This window comes from Gavia stellata, chromosome 18, assembly GCF_030936135.1.
Source record: "Gavia stellata isolate bGavSte3 chromosome 18, bGavSte3.hap2, whole genome shotgun sequence".
NCBI classification, from domain to species: Eukaryota; Metazoa; Chordata; class Aves; order Gaviiformes; family Gaviidae; genus Gavia; species Gavia stellata.
In genome coordinates, this window is record NC_082611.1 from 17903390 (window position 1) to 17929051 (window position 25662).

General features: G+C 54.8%; 2 protein-coding genes across 2 annotated transcripts in view; both read left to right on the forward strand.

The window, feature by feature from the left end:
- The window catches only part of LOC104252220 (nucleoside diphosphate kinase, mitochondrial), a 320155-nt gene that overhangs the window by 134512 nt on the left and 159981 nt on the right, over window positions 1–25662 (forward strand). The gene's annotated exons all lie outside the window — the stretch shown is intronic.
- On the forward strand, window positions 1278–20329 carry CFAP70 (cilia and flagella associated protein 70). Its single transcript, XM_059826507.1, has 23 exons — window positions 1278–1325; window positions 1721–1903; window positions 2363–2454; window positions 3503–3656; window positions 4617–4751; window positions 5749–5916; window positions 6154–6234; window positions 6728–6819; window positions 9168–9228; window positions 10221–10412; window positions 11067–11198; window positions 11820–11945; window positions 12514–12647; window positions 12750–12865; window positions 13025–13205; window positions 14466–14569; window positions 15313–15401; window positions 16115–16267; window positions 16997–17158; window positions 17596–17685; window positions 18717–18818; window positions 19120–19167; window positions 20249–20329. Exons 1-23 carry the CDS (start codon window positions 1293–1295, stop codon window positions 20327–20329), a joined length of 2709 nt encoding a protein of 902 aa, XP_059682490.1. The 5' UTR covers window positions 1278–1292.

Consider the following 25662-nt stretch of genomic DNA (forward strand, 5'->3'; position numbering starts at 1 on the left):
CCATGATTTCTCTGCAGAGGGTCTCAGTTTATGCTGTTCTCATTTCTGTTTCTTCCCAGGACAGTGTTCATTTAAGGTCTCGGCTCCTTTGTATGCAGTGCCTACCTCTCCATTAGAGAGCCTTCAGCCGGAGGCCAAGGTATGTGGAATTTGGAACTGTTCCTTCGCTCATTCGGCTCTCTGCTGCTTTTTAATGGGAAGGCGAGCATGACTCAGCCGCCTAGCTCATCACGCATATGTTATGGCCCTATATGTTACAAGCTTGGAGGCCTTTCCTACTCCCATTGACGTCTGTCCCTAGTTGCCTGTGATAGGTGGGGTCATGCTGGGAAATGTTAATGCGTGCAGCTACCAAATTGCTCTGGAAAAAATATTCAAGATGGAAAGCACAGTGCTGAAAACCCAGGAAAAGACAAAGGCAGGATTACCTGCCCAACTTTGTTAGTCTTCCTTTCTGTGGATAAAATGTCTCAGAGTCCGTTACTGTACGAGCTCTGACTGCCTTTCCTGCAAGGTCGTTATTCATTCAGCCGCTTGAAAAGTACCCAGAGAATACAGCAAGGAATGAAGTATGAGACTGGGAAAACGCTTCTAATTTTGCTCCTGAGCCTGCCTGCAGTTAGCACTGCGAGTGAATTGGAGGGGCGGATATTGCATTAAATTTGCTGTGTTTAAGAGGTGTTACATAGTAAGCAAGGCAGGGGGGTGCCCATTAGGGAGGAGAGAAAATAAATGCTGACCGGCTGGTTTTTTGTTGCACACCATTCATCCAGGTAATTAAAGACTGTACACGGCGCGTGGAGATAGGGCAGAGTCGAAGTGTGGCCCTAGTTTTGGCATGCTCTGAATCACCGGGGGAAAATCATTATTCTCCATCCCTGATGTTCTTTTTCCCTGGCTCATTTTATGAGACCCTTGGGGCGTATGCCGTGCCTCAAGCAGGCTCCGATTTAAACAAACAAATATCACAATTCAGACAAATTGATCATGACATTCCTTTCCTGTGCTGGTCTGCTTTCTTTTACATCTGAGCTGAGGAATAAGATAACATTATACATTCTGGCCTTAGGATTTGGCTTGCTTCTCCCTCAAAAGCCAGAGAGTTATAATTGTCTAGTTACTGGCTCTACTTTATCCTTGTCTCACAGGGTGGCCTTGAAGTGACAGTGTGCACCAAAGAGCCCCTGCTTTCCGCAGCGCAGCTTTCAGATGGTAACCTCCTGAGCGTCACGCTGGAGGCAGCTTATTCTGTCCCCGAAGCGTTTGCTCCCACCGGACCCCTGCAAAACTACATGGCATGCTTGCAAGTACCAGCAGCAGGGGAGGTGAGGATTGGTCCAGGCACGGTGAGAGGGGTTTTGGCTGCTACAGAGTGGATTGTTCTCCTGCGCTACACACCGTGGAACAAGCGTGCAGGCCCGTGGGGTGTACAGCTCCTGTGCTTATGCCACAGCAGCCTTTGTTGCGAGGGCTCAGGGTCTCTGTGGCGTGACGTGTTTCTTTAACACAAACGGAGGTCTGCTCGGCAAGATTTGGATTGAAACTGGCAGGTTTTTTTCCTCATGGCTACTTATTTTTTCTCTGTTCTTTGTATGTGTGAGGTGGAGTATGTTTTCCAAGCCAGGCTGCTGCTTTGCTTTGTTAGACCCAGCTTGGAGCAGCTGGCACTTGCTCCTGCTCATGTTGGAAATACAGTCCTTTTATTCTCATGTCTCTCTAGAAGGAATTCCCCTTGCTCTTCAAGAATGGTACCCTGAAGCTTGCTGGTGAAAAAGAGCCATTACCCCGGCCCAAAAAATGGCCCCTTGCTAACGTCATGGCCCCTGGCGCTCTGAGCATACCCAACTCCTTCATCGTTGGTGGTCCCTATGAGGATGAGGATGGAGAGCTCAACAAAAGAGAGGTGAGGAAGGATGGGTTGGTGTCATGGCTGGAAGAGGACCAGCAGGTCTCACTGAAGGGACTGAGAAAGACTTGCAGAGCCTTGTTACAGGAGGAAGGCAGGTGGTCGGTCCTCTCCGCAGTGTCCAGACACGGAGATGGTTCCCCTGGGACAGAGGGCGTGCTAACTCACCGCAGGAGAGCTCCCTAGGGTGCGTGTGGCAGGAAACCTGCCCACTCCTGAGCTGCTGGGCTGGGAGTTGTATTACCTCCTTGTGAGCCGAGCTCTTAATACTAATGGGCTCTGGTGTCTGCAGGGAGGGCTGCTAACTTACTCTGCTAGGACGGCCTGGGTATGGTGAGTTGGACGCCTCTGTCTGACTCACGTTCTCTCCCAGGGGACATTTCTGGGGATGATTTGGGGATGATGCAGGCTGTGGAGATTGCTGTCCTGGCTCTGACCGCATGCTGTTTCTCACAGGACAAGGAATTTAGGATCCAAGCAGAAAGCATGAAGAGAATCGTATGGGACATGGAAAGGCGTTGTTACCTGGATCCCGCTGCAGTAGTCATGTAAGGGACCTGAGAACCTCCCTTCCAGCACGGAGCGGTGGGGTAAAAACCACCGCAGAACGCAGTCAGCTGAGTGACCTGTCTCAGGCAGGGAGCAGCAACATGCAGGTGCTGTCAGACCTCTTATGTGGTCAAACCGTGGCTCTGCCTCGCCTCCTATGGCTGCTACGGCTGTCTGTTGGCTAAAGGTGTTCACGTGAGCAAGGGAGCAGCTAACTGCCTTTAATTGCTGGCAGCAGCTTAGTTTTGCTATGGTGGGAGAAGAAGAATTGGCTGTAGTTGCTGTCTCCAGGCCATAAATGCTCGCTCGTGCTGCCAGCAGCTGGAGCTGGTGACTGTTCCCTCCGCGGTTTGAAGGAAGGGGCAGCAGAGTTATGGTGAGCAGACATGGAGTAGGGTGGCCCACACAGCCCTCCTCTGAGCTGCTAATTAAGTTTTGCTGATTTCCCAATACGTTAAAATCCTTTCACTCCATGTGGGCACTCTTCGTTTGCTTTTTTATTGGATAAACGTTACCTTTAGCAGCTCCAGATGGGCTCAAGATCAGGATAAGTATCCCATTTCTCTTTGAGTCCTGCTAAGTTCTTGGCCTCAGCTGTATCACGGCTATGACTTTCACAGCCAAATTACTCCTCATGTGTAGAAATACTCCCTTCTATCTGGTTTGATTTTTAAATTTTTTTTTTCCCCTACACTTCCATCAGCCTGCCTGCTGGTTTCAAAGTTACCAGGCACATTGAATGGGAGCACAGGGTCTGCTTGCTCTGTGCGATTCAGGGTTTGTATCAAAGTTAATCACATTCCTTCATATTTGTTTCATTTCTGAAGTAACCAGGGGAGAGAGAAGACCTAGTGTGTCGCTCTCACAGTTGTCTTATAGCTGGTTGTGCCGTAAATGCACGCAGCAGTGGATGGAGAAGAAAACGTACCAAGCCTGCCCCAAAGCATACGTGTTCCAGTGGCCCGAGGGTGCTTGCTGTGGGAGTGGGTCGAAGCAAACCCGAGGCGAGGGGATGCTTTGGGGCTGCTGGGACAGGAAGGAGGGCAGTGTGGCTCTCCAGCTTGGTTTCTGCATCTTCTCAGTACCCTCCTTTGCATTCAGCCTGCAGAAGCGCATTGCGGAGTGCCGGTACTGGCCCGTGGAGGTCTGCAGGATGTCTGTGGCCTCACCCAGCAAAGGGAAAACTAGCAAAGCTGACAAGGTAAAAGTGGGGAGGGATATATTGTTCTGGCTTGTGGGGCAGCACTGCTTTATCGAGCGTTTTCCTTTCAATGCCTTTGTAATACCAAAACCAGCCTTGAACCAGCCAAAGCGAGTCAGAGAGCTAGAGGCTTTGTAAAGGGATTAATCAGCCTTATAGAGTTGTTGAATAGACAAAGGACAATATTTTTTCCTTATAGCATACAAAGCTCTCGCTGACGGTCTGTGGTAGCTTGGTGGAAAGGGGTCAGGGAGAAAGTGCTTTTCGAGAACTGAGGTAATTCACTGAGCTTATCTTCAGCCAATGGGTTTTTGGAGCATCTTGAAGAAATTCATGCCTTCTTTCTGGGGGTGTAAGTAAGTTATGCTTTTGCACATAAACTGGGGTGGTTTAACAAAGAAACAGCCCCTTAGCTAATGGTTCTGTTCCTGGCGGCTGGTCGTGTGAGAGCGCCTAATCTGTTCGAGGGCAAAGTCATATAAGTTGGTATAAATCTCTTTCCACACTCACTGGTGCCAGGATTTTGCAGCTCTGGCGGAGATCCTTCTCCCTTACCCTCACCAGTCTGCTGCTAGCCCGGACTCTCAGCCCTCCTTAGCTACCTGATTTCTGTCAAACCCGAGATGCACAGCTCTGGTAGGGTCGCTTGGATTTCTAACCACACGGTTGATAATTTTGCACCTGTATCTCAAAAAGACCATCCTGAGGAATGGCACAGTGTGGGCATTAGAGAGAAAAGCCGCCCTGCGGGGACTGGGATAAAATTGATATTCTACGTATCAAATGACTCCAGTGTTTTCGTCCAGGTTGTCTCGGCTGTGTGCCAGTGACAGAGAGCCACTGGCTCATCAGGTGCATCAGTTTGCTGTGTGGCCTCTTCTTAATGGGATCGGTGACCTTGTTTCCTTAAAGAGAGTAACAGTCCGTTCAGTATCTCAGTCCCTTGCTCTGCGTTTCCAGGGAGATGAGGACAAGCAGATTTTCTTCCATGGCGTGGCGTATGTCAACGTGGTGCCTTTGCTGTGCCCCGGTGTGAAGCAGATCCGAGGCGCTTTTCGTGTCTTTACCTACCAAGACAGCGAGGTGTTCGAGAAGGTGAGAGCAGGCCAGACAGCCAGGCTCCGCTCCAGCTCTGCAGCTGTGTTTGTGCAGCGTGGTGTTTGGGAGCGGGCAGCATGGGCAGCGTGGTGTTTGGGAGCAGGCAGCATGGGCAGCGTGGTACTTGGAGGCTGGCTCTGAAACTTCACTGTCCTGGTAATGGAGAAAAATAATGAGACAAGCTTTTAGGTGCAGACTTCTCAAAGGCAGGGGATTTCTGGGCATGCATGAGCAGGTTTGGGGGCTGAGAGAGGCTCTGAATCTCACTCCACTCCCTTCTCTGCCAGCAGCTGAGGAGGGAAAGCTGTAAGAATGCTCTTCTCCCTCCAGTCTGGAACATGGGCAAATGAACTGCATTGCTGGGAAGAGCAAACACTGGCTCGAAAAGGATAGCGTTACCCCAGGCAACAACCAAAAAAGCTGTTACTGGAGCTCTTTCAGCTGTAGCTCACGGGGGTTTATTTGTCTTTGCGGTTCTCCCCCCCTCTGTTACTAAGAGTGACAGTTACATCTCCATTTTCCCACAGTACTCCCGGAACAGACCTGAGCTTGTTTCAGGAGGGCAGATGCACAGCCTGGTTTTTCTGCCCACGTCCCCCGTAGTGCTGCTGTCCGGGCTGCAGGAGCTGCGTGAATCGCAGCCCTTCTCCCTGCCTCCATGCTCCCGCTGGCCATTGCAAAGCAGGGCTAGGCACATGGCTGTTCGCTGGTCTCTGCTTCACCGCCGTGAATTATGGCCTCTTGGCTGCGTGGTACTCCTTGTCCTGTAGCATTTATCTGTTGCAAGTGAAGTAACACATGCTCTCTCTGTCGTTCTCATCAGAGCTGGCCTTGAGCACTGGCAGCTAAACTCCTAGGAGGGGAGGATGGGGTTGCATAGCTTCTTAATGCATTTAAGACCCTGACAACGTGTTTTGTGATGTGAGAGGTTAAGGCAAAGGGGTGGGGAAGCCTAGTTTGTTCCTTGAGTCCCTCTGTTCCCTCTTTTTTTCAGACTAAAAGTCAGCACAGTGTTTTCCGGGATCTCAGGACACAGCTCAGTCTGACTAAGGAAGGGCCGTGGAGCCCAGGAATCAGTGCTCCCCTTTCCAGAGCCGTTCCCAGCAAGCCTCAGAAGGAAGATAAAGAGAAAATCACCAAGGATAAGGATTCCAACAGAAGGGTAAGGTCTAGAGAGGCATACTGCAACACAGTTTCTCCATTTCCACATCAGAGGTAGTTGGGGCATGAAGAAACCAGGGACCGATGCTGTGTTGCCTCAGCCGACAGAGATACTCATTATCTTGAAATTTTAGTACATGCTGCCTGAACAAATGTACAACTCACATCCTGAATTTGTGAAGGCGTGAGGTTTATTGAATCTGAAACAAGAGACGTTCTTTTCTTTTTTTTTCAACAGATGTCCAATGTGCCCAAAATCCAGTTGTCAGATGCCACTGTAGAAGCTGAAAATGTCACATATCTCAGCCTTGATGGACAGGTAATTATGTATCTCCAAAGAGAAGGAAAGACTGCTAGACCATTACCGCACCGGTGTCTCACACCTTTCATGCAATTAAATTCTTTAAGAGTGAGTTGGACAAGGGATGTTTTACGTAGATGCTGTCCTGGAGTTCTTCCAGTGACGTCCAGCTGGAGGGCAGTCTAGCATTGGGCTAGAAGGTCTCTGTAAATAATTAGGCATTTATTTAGAAGGGTTTCTTCCTATTTTGTCTTCTTCCTCAAAACGTCTAGAACGCATATTCATTCTGCAAGCAGATTGATTATTTGAGCTTCCTCCTTTTCCCTAGACTGGTTTCTTGAGCTGAATTTCGCTGCTGTAAATCATTCTGAGGGCAGGTTATAAAACAAGCTGTATCTCTGCAGTTTGAAGAGCATTTGCTGAAGATCTGTGGCTATATGCTCAGTCTTTCATCATGCCAGTAATGGCTCTAGACAGCACGACATTGAGAGAGCAATGTTTATCTTCACAGCAATACATTGAAGCAGGAACATTCCTGGTGATGGAGATAAAGCTGGACAAGGCCTTGGTACCAAAGCGATTGCGAGAGGATCTCACCAGACGGTGTGTAAAGACGTGCTGTAACGCTGGGGCTGACAACTCATTTCTGCAGGATAGAAGCAGGGCTGTACAGCGAGCCACCCCCTTGCAGTGCTCTGTAAGGACCAGCTGAGGGCCTGAGCCAAAGCCCGCTGGAATCAGGGGGAAGATTTGGCCAGACTGCTTAAGAGGTGGCATCTGGTGTGTTGGGAAAACACTTGCGTTCTTCCGAACTGGCATCTCCCTGCCATTCCTCTCAAAAAAGAGACAGCAGAGCAGCACAACAACGTCTGTGTTCCCACCTGGGCTTTGTTTCCCATTAATCCCCGTGGGCTTGCCTCTTGCACGTGATGTTCAGCTGCTTGGTCAGGACTGGTCATCAACGTGGATGACCCTTGGGAGCGCTGCTCTAACTTCAACATTTTTTCCTTTTCGGAGGTTTTCTCACAATCTTCTACCCATTCCTCGGCTCTTACATTAGTTTTCATGTCGTTCCACTGTAGAGCTGCTCTCTCATCTCTGCTGCTTCAAGTTTTCCACTGTCTGTTTGATTTGGGGCAGTTTCTTCCTGTCCAGAGTAGCAGCCCTGCTGCGTTACAGTCTAGGAAAGGCCTGGCATGTATAATTTATGGAATAAAAAAGAGCAAATGCAGCAAATGAATGAAGCATAACAAGTGCGGGCAGTATGTCTCTCTCAAAAAGAAATAGGAGCAGCAGCCGTTCTTTGAAGGGAAAGTATGTGTGTTGTCTTCTGTGCTGCCTGCTGTCTTCTAGGAGGAACAGGGTGAGGATGGTGACCCCCCCCCTTCGAACAGACCTTCTTCTGGCCCTTTTATACCATTTCTACTCTACTGCAACTCGTGTGAACTCAGTGTAGGTCCTCCTTGTTCACCTGCCACACGCAGCTGCAGATGTCAGGTCTGAAAAATCATCCCTCCTGAGTTGTGGGAAGGGCCATGTCTTGGGGGGCTCCAGCTGATGACACGTGTGCTGGTAGACGAGATCAACAGTGAGGTTCTTTTTCTGGAAGGATGTTTAAATACATATCCTGGTAACAAACCGCAGCTCTCTTTCTTGGGCTCCATCCAAAATTCTCTGTCGGCCTGCGCTTGGCCCTCTTCGCTCACTTGCTTTCCCCAGGTTGGTGTTGGTTTTCTTTTTCTCCTCTGAAAGTGAAGCAGTTTGGTTTTCATCTGTACCACTGGCGGAGGTAACACGTCAGTGATGGGTGCTGTTCTGAGGCTGGGCGAGGGTGGGACTGTGAGCGTGGGAGATGCACTACCGACTTGTTCAGGCTTTTTGGCTTCCCAAGGAGCGGGGACAGGTCTCTGCAGAGCAAGGGGACTGCTCAGGGCCGTGGCACTGGACCGCACAGCAGAGAGTGCGAGAGGGTTTTATGTGGGAGAAATGGCCAGGGCTCAGGACCTGGAGAAGGCAGCGGGTCAGGGGCTCTGTCAGCTGGCAGAACAGTTACAGGAATGGTTTATATTTGGTGGGGAATAAGCGATTTGCTTTGCTTGTTGTAGGAGCCAACAGGGATGCGACACCTTTGCTTGGTGGGCTGGATTCTGTTCTAAGGACCGAAGGTGTTTTGGTATCAGCAAACAGGAAATCTTGATAAAAATCCCAATGAATGTAGGCTGGTTTGGCACCAAGGATTTTAATTGAATCTTAGTAAAAAATACGGTAATCCTAAGGCCTTTTGATCAATATTTGAAAGGTCACTGTAACTCTAGTAGTGGTACAAACAGGGTTGGTACGGTGTCTAGGAGTCAGTGCGTGGCCAAGGGATGAGGTGCCAGAGCCGCACTGTGGGATGTCAGGAACTGATGGATCGGGTGGCCCGGGGTTTACAGTGATAAAATTCTTCAGAGCTGTCCTCAGGTTGGTACCTTTCCTACAGCTGTTCCTGCAGACCCTGGAGGCTGTGAGTTAAAGGAATAGCAGCTTGGTAAGGAGATCTGCTTCTGTAGGGGAGTGTTTTTGATTGCTAGCAATAACAAATGTTAACCCTACCTGGGGGGCTGAGCTTCTACGCTAGTTTTTGTGTGATGGGTCAGTCAAACCCAGTGAAAATAACAACTAAATAAATCTTATCTGATCCCCATGGAGTCTAATCATCAGCAGGGAGTGAGGCAGCAGCTAGTTCTCTCAAGACACTATGATGAGCTATAAGCACTGAATGTAGGTGCCTGGTCTTTACAGTTCATTCTTGGCCTTAGACTTCAGTTTCCCCGCCCCGGGTCCCTGTGAGGCATCTCAGGGATACGATGACAGACTGGAGCCCTCACACTACAGGCTGCCTGCGCCCAAGAAAAGCCAGCGTTTCTGGCAGCATGTCTGGCTGATCTCTTCTGTCCTCTCATTGACAGGGTCAAGCAGATGATTCCTCCTCGCCCTCCGCTGCCTCCCCGGACTGCAGGAGCGAAGAAGGTACGTGCAAGAGCCTGCAGCCCTGCCACCACCCTGTCACCTCATCCTGCCCTCATCCCTCTCACACAGGAGAATCTTCATTCTCAGTCTCAGCCCCGCAGCAACATGTAGATGAGGTCTGAAGAGAAAATACACAGAAGAGAAAAATTCTGGATGTGTTATCTTCACAGTAATCTTTGCTTGCCTTGGGAAGTCATGCCTGGGCTGCATCACTCATGTTCGCAGCCCATACGAAGGGGAGAGATCTAGCGAAGGCAGGGAAGGCAGCAGTGTGGGGGTGTTTGGAAGGAAATGGGATGTTGGGGAAAGAGGCTACCAGAACCTTATGTATACCCTGGGCAGTCCCAACAGTTTCGTGTCTCAGACTAGCCCATGTGCGTATGTGACATTCTCAGAAAATGGTCTGGGAGCGCTGGCTCATCTTCTGTGGGTACAGAGCAGCTGTCGAAGGAGAATGTCCTCAGATGGCCCCTGGCCAATGGTAAATTCAAAGCAACAGTGGGGGAAGAAGCAGCACTTCAATAACTGACCCCAGTGCTGCTGCAGAATTGATTTGTGCTGGTCTGTCTGCGGTGCACAGAGTGATACAGTTTGGTTATCGCAGCGCATGGAAGCTTCTGCCACCGAGATTATGGAGATTACAGAGTCTGCTCAAGAGGGCTGGCCCATGGGTTTAAAAGGCTCCCAGCAAATGAGATATATTTTAATTACAGCCAATTATAATGCTATAGAAGAGACAACAATGACTGAAATACTGGGTTCTGATTGAAAAACATAGCAGGAGCAATATCTAATTATGAAGGAGCTCTTCTGTATTTACGTGTAGATATTTTCGCAGCCCTCAGGCATGGACAGGAAAGGATGCGTGACAGACTAATTGAGACTTGAGTCAGGTGGAGTTTATCGGAGACAAGGGCTCTGGCAAATAAAATACACTTCAAGGTTGATGGCATAAGTGACTTGTCAAGTTTGATTATTTATTTACTTCCTAGGCTGTGGAAGATTATCACAACCATGTCACGAGCATTGCCGTTGCCATCCTAAATGAATACCATGAGCTCTTTGGGAAGCGGCTGCCTGACCAGGGAGCGATAGACCACCAAACCCTGGAGGAACAGAAGCGTCAGCTCAACTTCGAGCTCAATAGCTCTGGGAAATATTTTGCTTTTAAGGAACAGCTAAAGGTAAAGAGTCCATTGTGCTTTTTGCTTCCCTACATGTTTTGTCCTGGCAGTTTCTCAGTGAGAAACTACCGCTCCATGGTGGTAGCTTAGGGTGATGTGTTGCTCCAAAATCACTTCCTGCCACTTGAGGCTGTTGCAGTGGGCATGGGGGGGGAGAGGTTTTCCCTCTATCGGAGCAGGCACCAAGCTACTTTGGTCATGCACCAGGAGAACCATTCCTGTTAAAGAGGGGAGACTCCAAAGCTGATCACATCCATTTGCCCTATGCTCATAGCCTGAGGAAGGCAAAACTGACTGCTCTTGCACATTTGCAGTTGGCACTGGCAGAAAGAGGGGGTTCACCTCTCTCAGCTGGTCGGCCTCGGACGTGCTCTGCCCGGACCCTCCCTCTCTCTGCCAGGGGGACCAGCCTTCCCACATATTGTCCCTAAAGGGGCACCGGTGTGTCAGGGAGAGCCAGGACTGAGAGGTGGGAATGGAATTCACCTCTGCTTGCTTTCTTTTCTTTTATCGGTGCTGGGCTGGTTTTCTTCCTCAGAACTAAGTTGGAGCTTCAGGCAAAATCAGCGTGTTGGGGCTCCATATTATTATGGTTGTGGAGCTGGGGGGTGCAGGGGGGGACCTGCCCTGTCCAACAGTTGCACGTCTCCACAGTACGCTGTTGTGAAGATTGTGAGGGAGAAATACCTGAAGACCACAGCGTTTGAGACCCAGGAGCAGTTGCAGGCATTTCTCAGCGAGCTCTACGTGTACCTCGTGGACCAGATGCACGTTGCCCTGAACCAGGTAGGGAGAAGCCTGGGTGACTTGGGACACAACTTCACTGTGGATCCAGAGCTTGCCACTGCCTCTAGTGAAGGCGGGGGACTTTTGCCTTCAAGACAGAAGCAGGCTCATGCTTTCATTTGCTGCAGTTATCACATGTGGGCCCCGAGCCACGCTCAGAGGCAGGATCTGGTGCATCTGTATCCCACTGCTACGAAATCCTGATGGTGGGATGTGTGTGAGAGGTCACGTTCACCAGTAAAAGTTGCTGTTAGCTGGCTCGTGGTGAGAGTGGCTGCATCTGTGCCATCTGCCGCTCACCTGGGCAGAGCACAGACCTTCCCGCATGAGCTGGGGTCACCAGTGACACCACAGAGGAAGTTTGACATGGTCTTGATCTAGGGGATGCTTTTACTTGCAACACTGCAAATAATGGATATTGCCCCGTCCCTGTGTGGCAGAGGTACCTGGGAATGACAGGAATGTGTCCCATCACAAACAGGAGCCTTTCCAACCCACCCAGCCCCAGCCATACCAGGCTGTACTCGGCGCAGTGCTGGACTGGGGACCACAGCTGTACTGGGATCATATGAACCATTCTTACCCTCCTCAGGGCTAACACTCTGTCTCGCTCCCTACCAGCTACTGTCCGAGGAGGCTGCTTCCCCTGCCCCTCCGTCCCGCATGACCGAGGAGCAGCTCTGGCTCTTTGCTCATGAAGCTGAAGTCAACAAGGACTACAAGCTGGCATCTCTCTACCACCAGCAGGTAAAGGAGCCTCTGTTCTTTCCTGCCCGTCTCCCATGTGTCTGGGCTGGCAGCCAGCACGCCATCACGGCAGCGTGGGGCCCCTGTTGCTGACAGCTCAGCCATCCCTGTCTGTTGTGTACGGAGAAAGGAGGTGAACGTGACCAGGATATTCAGGCTGAGTCTGTGAGGGATTTTCTAGGGAGATGCTGCTCTCTGGAGGATGTGAGACAGAGCCTGGCCAGGTCACTGAGGACTTCAGCCTTGAGGCCAGGGGAAATGAGATGAGCTGGTCCAAAAGGCGTGCTGGGTCAGCACTGGGGACACTGGGCCCTCCAACAGGAGGCTAGGAGGGGGTCAGCTGAAGCTGGAGGACATGTGTTAGGTGAAGGAGGCTTAGAGGAAGCCCAGCATGATTCCAGCTAAGGGAAACCCTAGCATGTGATAGGCAAGGGCTTGATTGTTGCTAAACTGGGCTGGGGTGGCCAGAGGAAAGCCATGGTCGTTCCAGCGTTGTCTCCCTGCTCCGTTGTGTGTGCTGAGCATGATTGCAGCAGTCCTCACTCCAATGGTGATCTCTTGTGTCTAGAGGTTAGCTCAGGACCAGCACAACATCCAGTACTGGCTGGATTATGGGGCGTTCTGCCTCCTGATCGAGGAAACAACCAAAGCCCAGGAGTGCTTCCAGCAGGCTCTTTCTCTGGACCTCCATCACATCCAAAGGTGCTGTGTGCTCCCAGTGGGTGGGTGGGAGGGTGGGGGGTGTCCCCCACACCACTGCCTGGGGCCTGCAAGGCCGACCAACCTGTCTGACCCTGTCCCCAGCTTGCTGCTTTGTGGGATTGTGGCTGTTGTGCTGCAGCACTATGAAGAGGCAGAGATTTTCTTTGAGGATGCCTGCTGCTTGGAGCCATCCAGCATTGTAGCCTGGACGCTTTCAGGTACAAAAGCAAGCCAGCCTGTGTGCTCAAAGCGTTCCTGTAGAGCCGAGCATTGCTTCTGCCCCTGCTCCTCTTCTGCCTGCTCTAATCTGAGGCCTAAGGGAAGGATTTTGCTAAGGATCGGATGTCCGCTCATGCTGTTCTTTCTGTCTCCCATAGGTTTGTTTTATGAGCTGCAGAATAATAATATTCAGGCAGAAATGGCCTTCCGTGAGGCTAAGAAGCTTCTGCAAGCAGAGCTCGCCAAGGAAAGGAGCATCCCTCAGGCTGCTGAGAGAGAAGAAAGGAAAAAGCACATTTCTGCTGGGTGTGTGAGGTCTCCCAGCCCAGGCCTAGAAGAGTGCTTGCCAGGTAATGCCGGGCAAAACCAGGAGGTGCCCTAGCACCAACAAGGAGGGGGCTCAGAGCAGTGTGGGAGATGGCGAACAGTGGAAGGAGAGGAGAAATTTCTAAGTATTTCTAAAAGGAGAAATACAAAGGGTAGAGGAAGAAGATGTGGACTGTTAGCTAGAATAGACTGACCACAAACTATACCCGTGAGAGACAAGAGCGGCAAGCGTGCTGCTTTAAATGATGAAGCTTTCTGAAAGCAGCACAGCCGATGCCTTGTCTTACCCGCAGCCTGGCAGAGGGACCAGTCTTTGTTTTTCTGCCCCAGCCCAGTGCCGCCGATATACCGATGTGTGGGCAGTGGCCAGGGCGGCTGGAGGTGTTGGTCTCTTCCCCCAAGTGACAAGCGACAGAACAAGAGAAATTGGCCTCAAGTTGCGCCAGGGGAGGTTCAGGCTGGATATTATGAAAAATTTCTTTACTGAGAGAGTGGTGAAGCACTGGAAGAGGCTGCCCAGGGAGGTGGTGGAGTCACCATCCCTGGAGGTGTTCAAGGAACGTGTGGACGTGGCACTGTGGGACGTGGTTTAGTGGGCATGGTGGGGTTGGGTTGGTGGTTGGACTTGATGATCTTACAGGTCTTTTCCAACCATAGTGATTCTGTGATTCTGTCAAGTGAGGGTGCTTTTTGAGGCTTTGGGAGGGCAGAGCTGCCTGTGTGGCAGTTGTACTTGAGGTCATCCAGGTTTAGCTTTCATGAAAGCTGTTGCTGTGATTTCCCAGCACAGCTTGGAAAGCACTGTCTCACCAATTCAAAGGGCAAAACAGCTGCTCAGTGGTGACCTTGAACCAAAGACTTCCTTTGGAGCCTCGCTGAGTCCAGCCTCACCCTGAGCCAAGACTTTCTGTCCCAAGTCCCAGATATTTGGCCAGGCTGCAGGAAATGTTGGCTGACTTTATTTTTAATGTTATCACCACTCCATGCAAAGTGCCTCAGGCAGGCAGGCCTCGTGTCATATGCCTTTTTTTACCCCTTCTAGTTATGAGGGAAGGTATATTGCCTCATTTATACCTGTCTCTAGCTTCCCATGGTAATCTTGTACTCAAAACCCCAGACCCAGGTATTGCTTCCTGCAAAGAAATTTCTTCCCAGTTCTGGAAATCTGGTAGATCTTTTATATTTTCTCTCTTCCGCATTTCTGCGGAATCATGCTCCAAACTGGGCAGTTTATGGCAAACTCTTTGTTGTTGGGGGTTTCATTCCAGAGAGGGTTCCAGGTGGCTCAGCTGACAAACTGCCAGAGGCGGTGGAGCCTGCCCTGACCTGCACGGCACCTGAGGAAGAGGCTACTGCACCGGAGGCAGCCCCGAAAGGTTAGGGGATGGGGGCTTGGCGTGTAAGGGAAAGCCCAGTGCTGGGAGATGGCCTCGTGCCATCAGTGGGGAGGGGAGTAACTTGGGAGCACTAAGCCGTGGCCGTCCTGAGGCCAAGGCAAGACATCAAAGCTTATCCTCTCTCCCTAGCTAGGGAATCTCCAGGCAAAGCAGGTTCATCCCGATTTTCAGAGCAGCACATCTCAGGATGGACAGCCAGTGGGTGAACGCAGCTCTCTCCCTACATGTCACTGCACCCAGCAGCTTTCATCGGCTGCTCAGATGTCTCCCTCCTGAGATGCCAGCTCTTAAACTGTCCCTACGGATCGACTCTGGTCATGTGTTGTGCCATCTGCCTCCTCTTCAGCTCCACTCTCCAATGGGTGGCAAAGAGATGGCAGTGCTAGGTGCTTCAAGCCCCGCTGGGTTGGTCTGGGGAGGCAGGGGCCTCGCTGCAGTTAACTCTCACAAGCTTAAATCATAAATTCCTACCTTTTCCGCCCCTGAGTTTGGACTGGAAAATTAGTGGGTCAAGAGCATCGTTTATTTTCACATCTCTTATAAAACTTAAGCCTTTCAGAAAGAAATGCTGAGTTAATCTCTGCTTCAGCCTCCCCTGCCACCTCCCGGGTTTTACACCATATTGCTGGGATTCCTCTGTCCCCGCCAGGGTCTCAGCCCCTGCTCTTGCTTCAGAAACAAAAAGCCTACTTTGGGACTGACGAAGACACGTTTTCTTGCAGCACCATCCCCTGGTTCAGGACTTAGCCAGCCTTCCTGCACCATCTTCATGAAGGCAGTGGAATTCCTGATGAAAGTCAATGCCGTCCAGGTCAGCTCAGCGTGGAGTGGGGGAGTGGGAAGGGAGGTTTGGTCTCCTTCCCTGGGTTATTACCAAAGAGCTGGTGGCAAGCTCCAGCAAGCTCCCTTCTTGCGCTCAGAGAACAAGCTGTGGGCTAACCCAGACGCCGAGCGCAAGAGGGAGCAAAACCACCACTGCCCAGAAATGCAAAACTGTGGCCAGGCAGAGTATTCAGACCAAAATGCTGGTTGTGGACACTGTCATCTCAGGCAGGCGAGGTTCTCGGAGTGCCTCAGCTCAGCACTCCTTGCTGCGGAGGGAACAGCCAAGTCAGACATGGTACAGATCTGCTCTTCTCTGTACATTCGGAGATGAGATGCATTATTGTGGTGCTTCCAAGACGCCAGTGCTCCTTTCTTGTTTCAGACGCTTGTGTATGTCAGAGTAATTTTTCTGTCACCTATGGAATGTCCCTGTCCCACACAGTCGTCTCTGTGGGATCTCTCTGACTGCCACATCATGCTGTCTGCCTTCATTTTACACGGCAGAAAGAGTTGCTTAAAGCAAAACAGAACTAGAAGTAATGGAGGTAAATATTCAAAGGAGGGGAAAAAAAAAATCTCCTGTCTGTTTTCTGTTCGTGGAAGCCAACTAGGTGTGAGTCAGTCCTCCTGCATGTGCTTCTAGGGGCGCCCGTGGTTTGCCCGCTCTCCTAACCGTGCCGGTGTGCCGTTCCTCCGCAGTTTGTTCATATGGCGCTTGCCCACGAGCTGCTGAGCCTTCAGGGAGGTCCCTCCTGTGCGTACTACCTGGCGCTGGCCCAGACTTACTTGCTGAAGGAAGATTTCTCCAAATGTGAAGAATGTATCTGCGAGGCCGTTAGGATCGACTACATGGTAATTCTGTGTGCGTACCCGGGGTGCAGCACGGTGTCCCGAAACACGACACTGACCAAACACCGCAGCAGACCCTGCCTGTGTTGTTGCTGCCTGTGAACCCAGAGTCGATCCTTCATTTCTACTTGAGCAATTCTGATGTTAGTCTGCAGCAATTTCTGCAGGGGAGGACAATCATAGCCGATGAACCACATCAGGCTGTGGCTGCAGCACTGCCCTCCTCATTACCCCGCTTATTACTGCCCTTCTGTCATCTCCTGCACAGACAGGCGGCATTTCTGAGCGAGGACTCCTCTCTCTGTGGCGTCTGCCTTTCTTTTCCCTTTGAACGTGTATATCCTGATCCTCTTTCCCTCTGTTGGTGAGTCAGGCTCTGTTTCATGAGAAAACAAGCTTGCTATTCAGCAGAGAGGGAAGGCGGCTTTGGGGAGTCAGGTTGAATGGAAGGCAGAAGGAAGCTGACATCTCCAAATGCTCTTTGCGTACTCGTGATACCTGGGGAGCCTTGCACGGGCCAGGACACTGTGCAGGGAAAGGCTGGAGGGGGGTCCCAGTGCTGGTGTTATGCAGGCAGCCCGCTGACTCGATTTTAACTCTGTACGTAAAATCTGTCCTGCTATAATCAAACACCAGCCAGCTCTTCCTTTCTGCTGGGGTCCCTGCCCCTCTCCCAGATCTCTCTCCCTCCCGTCTCCCAGCCACGTCTCACTCCTGGCTTTCTGTGCACAGAATCCAAATGTCTGGGCTCAGAAAGGGCACCTCTGCTACCTGAAGAGGGACTTCGGCGAGGCAAAGGAGTGCTACGAGCGAACCATCAGTTTTGCAGAGGATGCTGCGGATATGCACTTTGTCTACCTGCGCCTGGGGTCCATCTACCTGGAAGAGAAAGAGGTGAGGAGACAACAGGAGCAGAGGAAGGGAATTTTACACAAAGTAGTAGATTCCAGACCCCAGGTACAAGACGCCGTTATCTGCAGCGATAGCCAAGATCTCACAACACAGCAAAACCTTGGCGTGCTCAACTCCTGGAAGCAGGGACATGCTCTGTTCCTTTGTGCCAGGCTCAGCTGCAAGGTCTCAGGGTGCTGCTGAGTCGTTCTCATCATCCTAGCAATGAGGGGGTCTTCTACATTACCGTGTTAGCACCTGCCAGCACAGAGCCACTGCGTCGGGGCAGCGGGCAGACTCTCAGCCCCGCCAGTAGCGGTGGGGATGGTGGGTGTCTGAGCCCCACCGGAGATAGATGGGGTGTTTGGCAAATTGCTGGGGGTGGCGGGGGCTGTCTGTGTTTGATGCAGAGAGAAACACGATCGTCTCTCTCCTGGCAGTACGGCCGGGCGAAGCAGACCTACCTGCTCGCCTGCAAGAACTCTGCGTCCTGTCTCACGTGGCTGGGGGCGGGAATCGCCTGCTACAGGGTAAGTGCAATTACCTTCAAGTCATCTGTGCTTTAATTGGCCCTGTGGCACGGGATGCGGGGTTCGCTTTTGCACGATCCCCTTTAATAGTGAAACCAATGCTTCTGGCCGAGCTGCCATTGCAGTCCCAGCGTGGCACCCCGGGCTGTTCGTATGGCAGATGTCAGGGGACAGTGACCCTCAGCAGCTCCTCTGGGAGCAGCAATCCTTCCCACCTCGTCCCGCTGCCGGGACTGCCAGCACCTCCTTCCCCGGGATGTCATGGCAAGCACGTAATCTGGGCCTGGGCTTTGCTCCGAGTGCCTGCCTGCACATGACCTGCATGTCGCCACGAAGGAATTGAGCAGAATGTCAGCACAGAAGAATCTCGGTGCTTTCCCTGCCCAAAGGAATCCAGCACCTCTGAAGGGCTGCCAAGGACACCCAGCCACCAGCAGCGCGGTACCTCCCGGAGGTACACCTCGTGGGGTTCCTCCAAGGGAGTTTGGCTGAAGGATGCACCCAGGGAAGGAACTTGAACTTCCCTGTTTCCCCCTTGGCCAAACCCACACCTCCTGGGAGGCTGTGGGCTCAAGCCAGGGAGGTGAGCGGCAGCCTGGGAGCCGGCTGCAGCCCACCGGGCACCGGCTACCCCTGCCTCCCAGCAGCCACCGCGCAGCGGGAGTAGGGATCAGGACCGGAGTCACGTTTCCCCGTGGATCTGAACCACTCGGTTCCCGGAGGTGAAGGCATTTGTGCTGCTTTCCTTACAGCTGGGGGCTGATTTGTAAATGCAGCGTGTGCTCCCACGGGGGTCGGGAGTCAGCTGTGAGAGGCTTGGCCTCCAGAGCGGAGAGCGGGACGCTGGCGCGGAGGATAACTGGTTGTCTCTGCCCTAAATCCTTTCCCTGCATCCTTATTGGGGAAACCCTGCTCGACGCTTTTGTGGCACTGATTTCTTCAGCTGTTAGTGCAGATGCCCGTTTGGTTTTGAGTCCCCTTCTGCCTGCTGTTTGCCTTTTGTCCATGCCTCTCCTTCTCTCTCTCTCAAGCTGGAAGAGATGGCGGAGGCAGAGGATGCTCTCTCTGAAGCCAATGCCCTAAATAACACCAACGCTGAAGTGTGGGGATATCTCGCCCTCATCTGCCTGGACGTGAGTGCCCAGCCAGCTCCTCCTGCCGCCGGCCTGATGGAGCGGGGGGTGGTTTATCTGCGTCTTTTCAGGAGCCTGAAGAACATGTTGTAGATCTGAGTGGTAAAAAATAGCTTGGGGACTGTACTGGGGTGGCAAAAGCAGCGCCCTTCCTCACTGCCCGTCATGGCCTGCTGCAGATATTCCCCCTGGGGCATGTCCCTCGTGCTGAGCTTTCTTACGCTCCGTTATTTCACTGAGAACCCGCGCTGTTTCCTGCGGGACGTTCCCTCACTAGCTTCTCTTCGTGTCGTTTCTCCAGGGAGGACGGCAGCTGGAGGCAGAGCAGTGCTACAAATACGCCGTCAAGGTTTGTGTCTCCGTGCTGCTGCGGGGCAGGCAGGGCAGGGCGGGCAGGGCAGGGAGGGCAGTGCAGGCAGTGCAGGGCAGGGAGGGCAGGCAGTGCAGGCAGGGCAGTGCAGGCAGGGCAGGCAGGGCAGGGCAGTGCAGGCAGTGCGGGCAGGGCAGTGCAGGCAGGGCAGTGCAGGCAGTGCAGTGCAGGCAGGGCAGTGCAAGCAGGGCAGGCAGGGCAGTGCAGGGCAGTGTGGGCAGTGCACTGCAGGCAGTGCAGGGCAGTGCAGGCAGGGCAGGGCAGGCAGGGCAGGGCGGGCAGGGCAGTGCGGGCAGGGCAGGCAGGGCAGTGCGGGCAGGGCAGTGCAGGGCAGGCAGGGTAGGCAGTGCAGTGCGGGCAGGGCAGTGCGGGCAGGGCAGTGCAGGGCAGACAGTGCAGGCAGGGCAGGCAGTGCAGGCAGGGCAGTGCGGGCAGGGCAGTGCGGGGCAGGCAGGGCAGGCAGGGCAGTGCGGGCAGGGCAGTGCAGGGCAGGCAGTGCAGGCAGTGCAGGCAGGGCAGGCAGGGCAGTGCAGGCAGGGCAGTGCAGGCAGGGCAGGCAGGGCAGTGCAGGGCAGGCAGGGCAGTGCGGGCAGGGCAGTGCAGGGCAGGCAGGGCAGGCAGTGCAGGCAGGGCAGTGCAGGGCAGGCAGGGCAGTGCAGGCAGGGCAGTGCAGGCAGGGCAGGCAGGGCAGGGCAGTGCAGGCAGGGCAGTGCGGGCAGGGCAGTGCGGGCAGGGCATGGGCTGCCGGCGAGCGGGCAGAAGCCGGCCCAGCGTCCTCCCGCACCACGGAGCGCTTGCCCTGGTAACCTGCCCGTTGAACGTGACGATGTGGCACGGGAGCTATGACGTAAGAAGTCGCGGCAGGGGACAAGCTGCCCTTGCTCAGCCCTTGCCCTCGGCTGCCGCCCGCCCCTTGGTGTCCCAGAGCGAGGAAACGGCCGTTTCTCCTTCCCGGGGAGCCCCCGGGGGGGTCAGCGGGTCGCAGCCCCCCGCCCTGCAGCCGGGGGGGGGGGTTGAGCACCCCCGGACTTGCCTGACCCCCCCCGCCTCTTCCCTGCAGCTGGGCCTGGGGAACGACGCGCTGCTGCGGGAGATCCGCGCCGCCCAGCACCGGCTCGGCTTCGGCGACCCGGCCCTCTGAGCCGCCGCGCCCTCCGGGGAGGCGGCCCCGCCGCTCCCGGCCACCCCCCCCCACCCCACCCCGCTCGCTCCGGTGCTGCCCCCGTTCCACATAAACTCCCCGCGCCCCGAGGGCTCGTTTCCGCCTCTACCGCCATCGCCCCGCGGGGCGCCGCCGGTACCGTGGGCACCGGGGGTACCGTGGGCACCGGCGGTCGGACCCGCTACGGCGGCCGCGGAGGGACATTCCCCGCCCGTCCGAGGGACGGGGACCACGTGACGTGCTCCCGCCCCCTCCCCGCGGGGCGTGGCGGCGGGAGGCGCGCGCGGATTGGCGGCGGCCGCGCGGGACGGTTGAGCCAGCGGCGCGCGCCATGGCGGCAGGTAGCGGCGGCGGCAGCGGGGTGGGGTGTGGTGTACTCGGGGCACGGAGGTACCGGGGGCGACACCGGGGCTGGGGGGACTCGGAGCACGGAGATACCGGGGGCGACACCGGGGTGGGAGGACTCGGAGCACGGGGTTACCGGGGCCGTCACCGTGCTCGGGGGCCACACCGGGGCCGGGAGGACTCGGAGCACGGAGATACCGGGGGCGACACCGGAGCTGGGGGGACTCGGGGCACGGAGGTACCGGGGGTGACACCGGGCCGGGAGGACTCGGAGCACGGAGGTACCGGGGGCGACACCGGGGCTGGGGGGACTCGGAGCACAGAGACACCGGGGGCGTCACCGGGGCACGGGGCGGCTCGGGGCACGGAGGTACCGGGGGCGACACCGGGGTGGGAGGACTCGGAGCACGGGGTTACCGGGGCCGTCACGGTGCTCGGGGGCCACACCAGGGCTGGGGGGACTCGGGGCACGGAGGTACCGAGGGCGACACTGGGGCGGGGGGACTCGGGGCACGGAGATACCGGGGTCGTCACCGGGGCGGGAGGACTCGGAGCACGGGGTTACCGGGCCGTCACCGTGCTCGGGGGCCACACCGGGGCCGGGGGGACTCGGGGCACGGAGGTACCGAGGGCGTCACCGGGGCTGGGAGGCAGCTCGGAGTACGGAACCGGGGACGTCGCTGGGGCGGGGGTCGGGATATGGAGAGAACGGGGGCGGCACCGGGGCTGGCGGGGCCTGGAGCATGGGGGTAACGGGGCCGTCAGCGGGGCACGGAGGTACCGGGGGCATCACCGGGCTCGGGGCACGAGGGTGACACCAGGGCTGGGGGGACGTGGGCCATGCAGATAACGGGGTGCCAAGAGAACGGGGGACGTGGGGGCATCAGCGGGGTCCCCGGTACGGGGGGTAATGGGGGGCATCCGGGCGGGGGTACCGTCCTCCCGCCGATCCCGGTGCCGGTACCGGCAGCCTGGCAGCGCCCGTACCTGAACGTCTTCAAGCACTTCCGCGTGGACGAGTGGAAGCGCTCCGCCAGGGAGGGGGACGTGGCCGCCCTCACGGTAACGGGGACACCGGCACCACGGGGCGGGCAGGGGGGGACACCGGCCACGGGTGGGCAACGCTGACACCCCGTCACCCCTCTCCGTGGTTTTGGAAGGACGCAAGGCTGAAGGGAACCGTCTACCGGATCCGGGGCTCCGTCCCCGCCAGCAATTACCTGCAGCTGCCCCGGACGGGGACGCAGTCGCTGGGGCTGGTGGGACGCTACCTCTACCTGCTCTTCAGGCCCGTACCCCGCAAGCACTTCGTCGTCCACCTGGACGTTGCCACCGAGGTATGTGACACGGAGCGACCTCGTCAAACCGCTGCCATCGTTAGGGTTGTGGCCCGGTTGAAGGACCGGGATGGGGGTGGTGGTCGGGGACGGCACTGGTGGTTTTCTGTGCTTGGGGGTGCAGAATTCGGCTGGTCTGTGTGGGTTACCCCGGGCTGGAGGTGGTTTCCGTCCTCATGGCATCTCCGCTGGGGACAGGGGACACGGCCACACGCCTCCTCTGCAGCATTTCCCTGCCGAAGCCACCAGAGTGGCTAAAGCTCTGTGCGTGTCTCTGTCTTCTCAGGAAAACCAGGTGGTTCGCATCTCTTTCTCCAACCTCTTTAAGGAATTCAAATCTACGGCCACCTGGCTGCAGTTCCCCTTCGTCTGCGGAGCGGCCAAGGGCTCGGTGCGCGACCGCACGACCAGGGCGTCCGGGCGCGGTGAGGAGCGTGCGTGGTGCTGGCGCCGCCGCTGCTCGCGGCGTGGTTGGGACTGGGCTGGCGCGTCACCACCGAAATAAAGTGTTAGGAAATAAATTGAGTTCAGAAGTCGACTCGATGCGTTTGAGGAGGGTGAAGAGGGGTGGTCCTGAGCGGGAGACGCTCAGCAGCTGGAAAGTCGGAGCTGTAGCTCCCGGGAGGGATGTCCCCCGTCCCCGTTCTCCCGAGCAGTGGGGTGCAGCGTCAGGCTGGGCACGCATCTGCTGAGGCAGCGGGGCTGCTTGTCTGTCCCCCACCCCTGCGCCGCAGTAGCGAGCTACGAGATGCATTTTCCCATCTTCTCCGCCGGTTTGGTGTAGACAAGCCAAGCCTGGTGGGAGTCTCGCCTGGCAAATACTTTTGACTTAACCGCGTTAATCTTGCGTCTCCCGTTCTGCAAGGTCCGCGGTCCAAGGTCTGCAGCACCTTGTCCCACGGAGCCCTCTCCTCCCCAGATCTCGCAGGGGCAGCCCCCGCTGACGTGCGCTGGACCTGCCTGGTGCTCGATCTCCGCTCCATCCTCTCCCTCTACCTCAGCCGCCGTTACAGCCACCTGAAGAGCGTCAAGCTCTGCTCCAACCTGCTGGTGAAAAACCTCTGCACGAGCGACTTGGTGTTCGACCCAGGTGAGGAGCCGAGTCCTCGGGGTGGCCTCCGGTTTCTCCTGTGACTTCAACCCCGCCTGGACGGAACCCGTGGGGGTTTAAAGCCGCTTTTGCAGGCGGGATGCCAGCAGAGCCCTTGGCCCTGGCAGAGCACGGGGCTTCTGTTCCTGTAGCAGTGGGATACGAAGCAGAAAGGGCAAAATACTCGGTACGATGTTAAGTTTCCACGTGCGCTGGTGAATACAATCTCCCAACCTCTGGAGGAAAGCGTCCTCTCGTTTTCCAGCTGTAAAAGTGAATGATAAGAGCAAAGTGAAATATCTTACCAAGGTTAGAATTTTTTTTCCAGCCTCGCTGTTACCAAGCCTCACTTCCCCAAAGCCTGTGCTTTTATCTGCCGGAAGAGCCTGTGGGTTTTTTTTTTGTCTCAGAAATCTTCACACCTACTTTTTTTTTTATCCACCCGCTCGGCGTGGCAGAGATACTTTGGTCAAAACCTTTGTTTCTACCTTTCTTTTTTTGTGCTGGAAATCTGCCCGAATCGACTGGCCTGCTGGAAAGCATCAGCGAGGAGGAAGTTATAGATGCCGCTTTCAGATTCCTGAGATTTGTTGCATCTTGAAGACTTTCACGAAGTTACAAACTTCATGAAAACTTTCCACGACGGAAAGAAGACAAGAAAATGAAAAAAGAGCCTTAACGCAAATCACGTGAAACTGCTGAATCTCTGAATAGAAAACTAAGTGAATCTTGGGCATGGAGGATTTATAACTCGATACCGAGGGTTTATGCTCTGGGGTGTTTTGTGGAGGTTGAGAGTTTCGGGAATATTCCTGTGCCAAGGTGTGTTAGTTTGTTACAGACCTCGCGGTTGTAATCTTTGTTTTTCAGGTGTTCGCAAAGAGGGAAGTGGTTTGTCCCCGTGTCCCACGGGAAACTCATGATCTCAGCCAGCTCCACGGGACAGAACTCACTCTCTTTATCTTTCCCTCTGTGCTGCCAGGTGTGACCTTCCCCGAGGCCCGGCAAGCCGACCTGGCCTGCCGCGGGGTCGCTCCCATGCCGCGGGAAATGGCTTTCCCTGTGCCGAAGGGAGAGAATTGGCACGACCTCTACGACTACATCAGGTACGGCTGCTCCCGGCTGCGCTTGAACCCACCGCGGCTCTGAGAGCTCCCCGTTCCCCGGGGGAAGGCAGGACGGGTAATGCTGCTTAAGGAGTGACAGATTCAGACAAACCTGGGGCTCGAGTGGAGACATTTTGGTCACCTCAACTCCAGCATTTAGGTGTCGTTAACACATCTACCCTGGCCTAAGCTTAATTGCTGATCGGTGATATTTTAGGGCAGGAAAAAGGCCGTAGAGCGCTCCCGTGCCTGGCATTAACACCAGTCCTCTCTCTCCACGGTCTCTTGCTGGGATTGCTCCCGTGGCTAACTTAGCGTAGTGCAAGCCTTTCTTCTGTGCGTGCTGTTCCGAGGGAGCGCTTCAGCCTTGTGCTAAGTTAAAGGGTAGTCTGACAGGGGCTGCTGAGCTGTTATCGGCCGTAACGCCTCGTCGGGGGGCAGGCATAAACGTACCTTCCTCAGCTTCGGTGCTGGGCTCTCATTGCTGGTGAGGTTTTTGCCAGAGAACCGTGTCGGTCGTGAGTTGCTGCCCATCACAGTCATCGGCTTAGCGGCGTTGCCTAAAGCGCGCAGTGCCGAATTAACCCGTGGAAAGTAACAGTGTAGATCAAACCTGGGGGAGATGCTTTAGTATCCCTGTATTTGGGAGAAGAGAGGGAATATGGAGGAATCTTATAGGAGATGGTGAAGATGGTTTTGTGCCGGGCAGTGAGATATCGTGTGAGATTCCTGGGCGCCGGTGCAGCAGCCCAATTACATGGCGCCTTCCTCTGATTTTGCTCAGGTTCCCATCCGAGGGTTCCAAGCCGCCGTACGACTCCATCCAGAAGAGCTGTCCCGGTCCTGCGGCAGGTGGGAAGGCTGGGGACAGCAGCCCAGGCTGTGCTGCCCCGGGTGCGTGCCTTGGGTTTCCGAAAGAGCCCAACCCGCTCCTCGTGTCACCCAGGTGGCCAAGTCTCAGAGGACCTCGGCCAGCAGCTGCCCCAGCTGGTGACGCTCACCAAAGCAGTCCGTGACCGCCTGTCCCTCATCCATCAGATAACCAGTCCCAAAGCTGTAAGTGCACCGTGGAGGAGGCTGCAACTTCTTCCTTTCTGTCTCCCGTGGAGTTTTTCTCTACGTCTTGTCTTTGAGTTCCTTTATTTAGGACGTAGAAGCTGCTTGTGTCGTTCGCAGCTGATCCGGGCAGGTCAGACCCCTGGTGTGGGCACGGTCTGTTGACCACAGCCCCGCAGTTAATGACTGAGTGGTTCAGTCTGGCATAGCACAGAGCAGAGACAAGATAAATACCAAGTACCTCGTAATCTCCAGACATCTATCCTCCCTGTCTCAGCTGAGGCAGCAAATAATTGTGTCTTCAAATTATAGATAGGAAATGAAGACTGGAGACTAAAGACCTTGATCGGGTGCCCTCAGGGAGCAGAGCAGTGTGTG

What these genes read in the sequence shown, in the direction of transcription:
- CFAP70 (XM_059826507.1), top strand. Translation starts at nt 1,293, where the DNA reads ATGGCATGCTTGCAAGTACCAGCAGCAGGGGAG. An exon ending in CGAGAGGATCTCACCAGACG is followed by an intron (nt 6,820 to 9,167) that starts GTGTGTAAAGAC and finishes TCTCATTGACAG; the next exon opens with GGTCAAGCAGATGATTCCTC. An exon ending in TCTACCTGGAAGAGAAAGAG is followed by an intron (nt 17,159 to 17,595) that starts GTGAGGAGACAA and finishes CTCTCCTGGCAG; the next exon opens with TACGGCCGGGCGAAGCAGAC.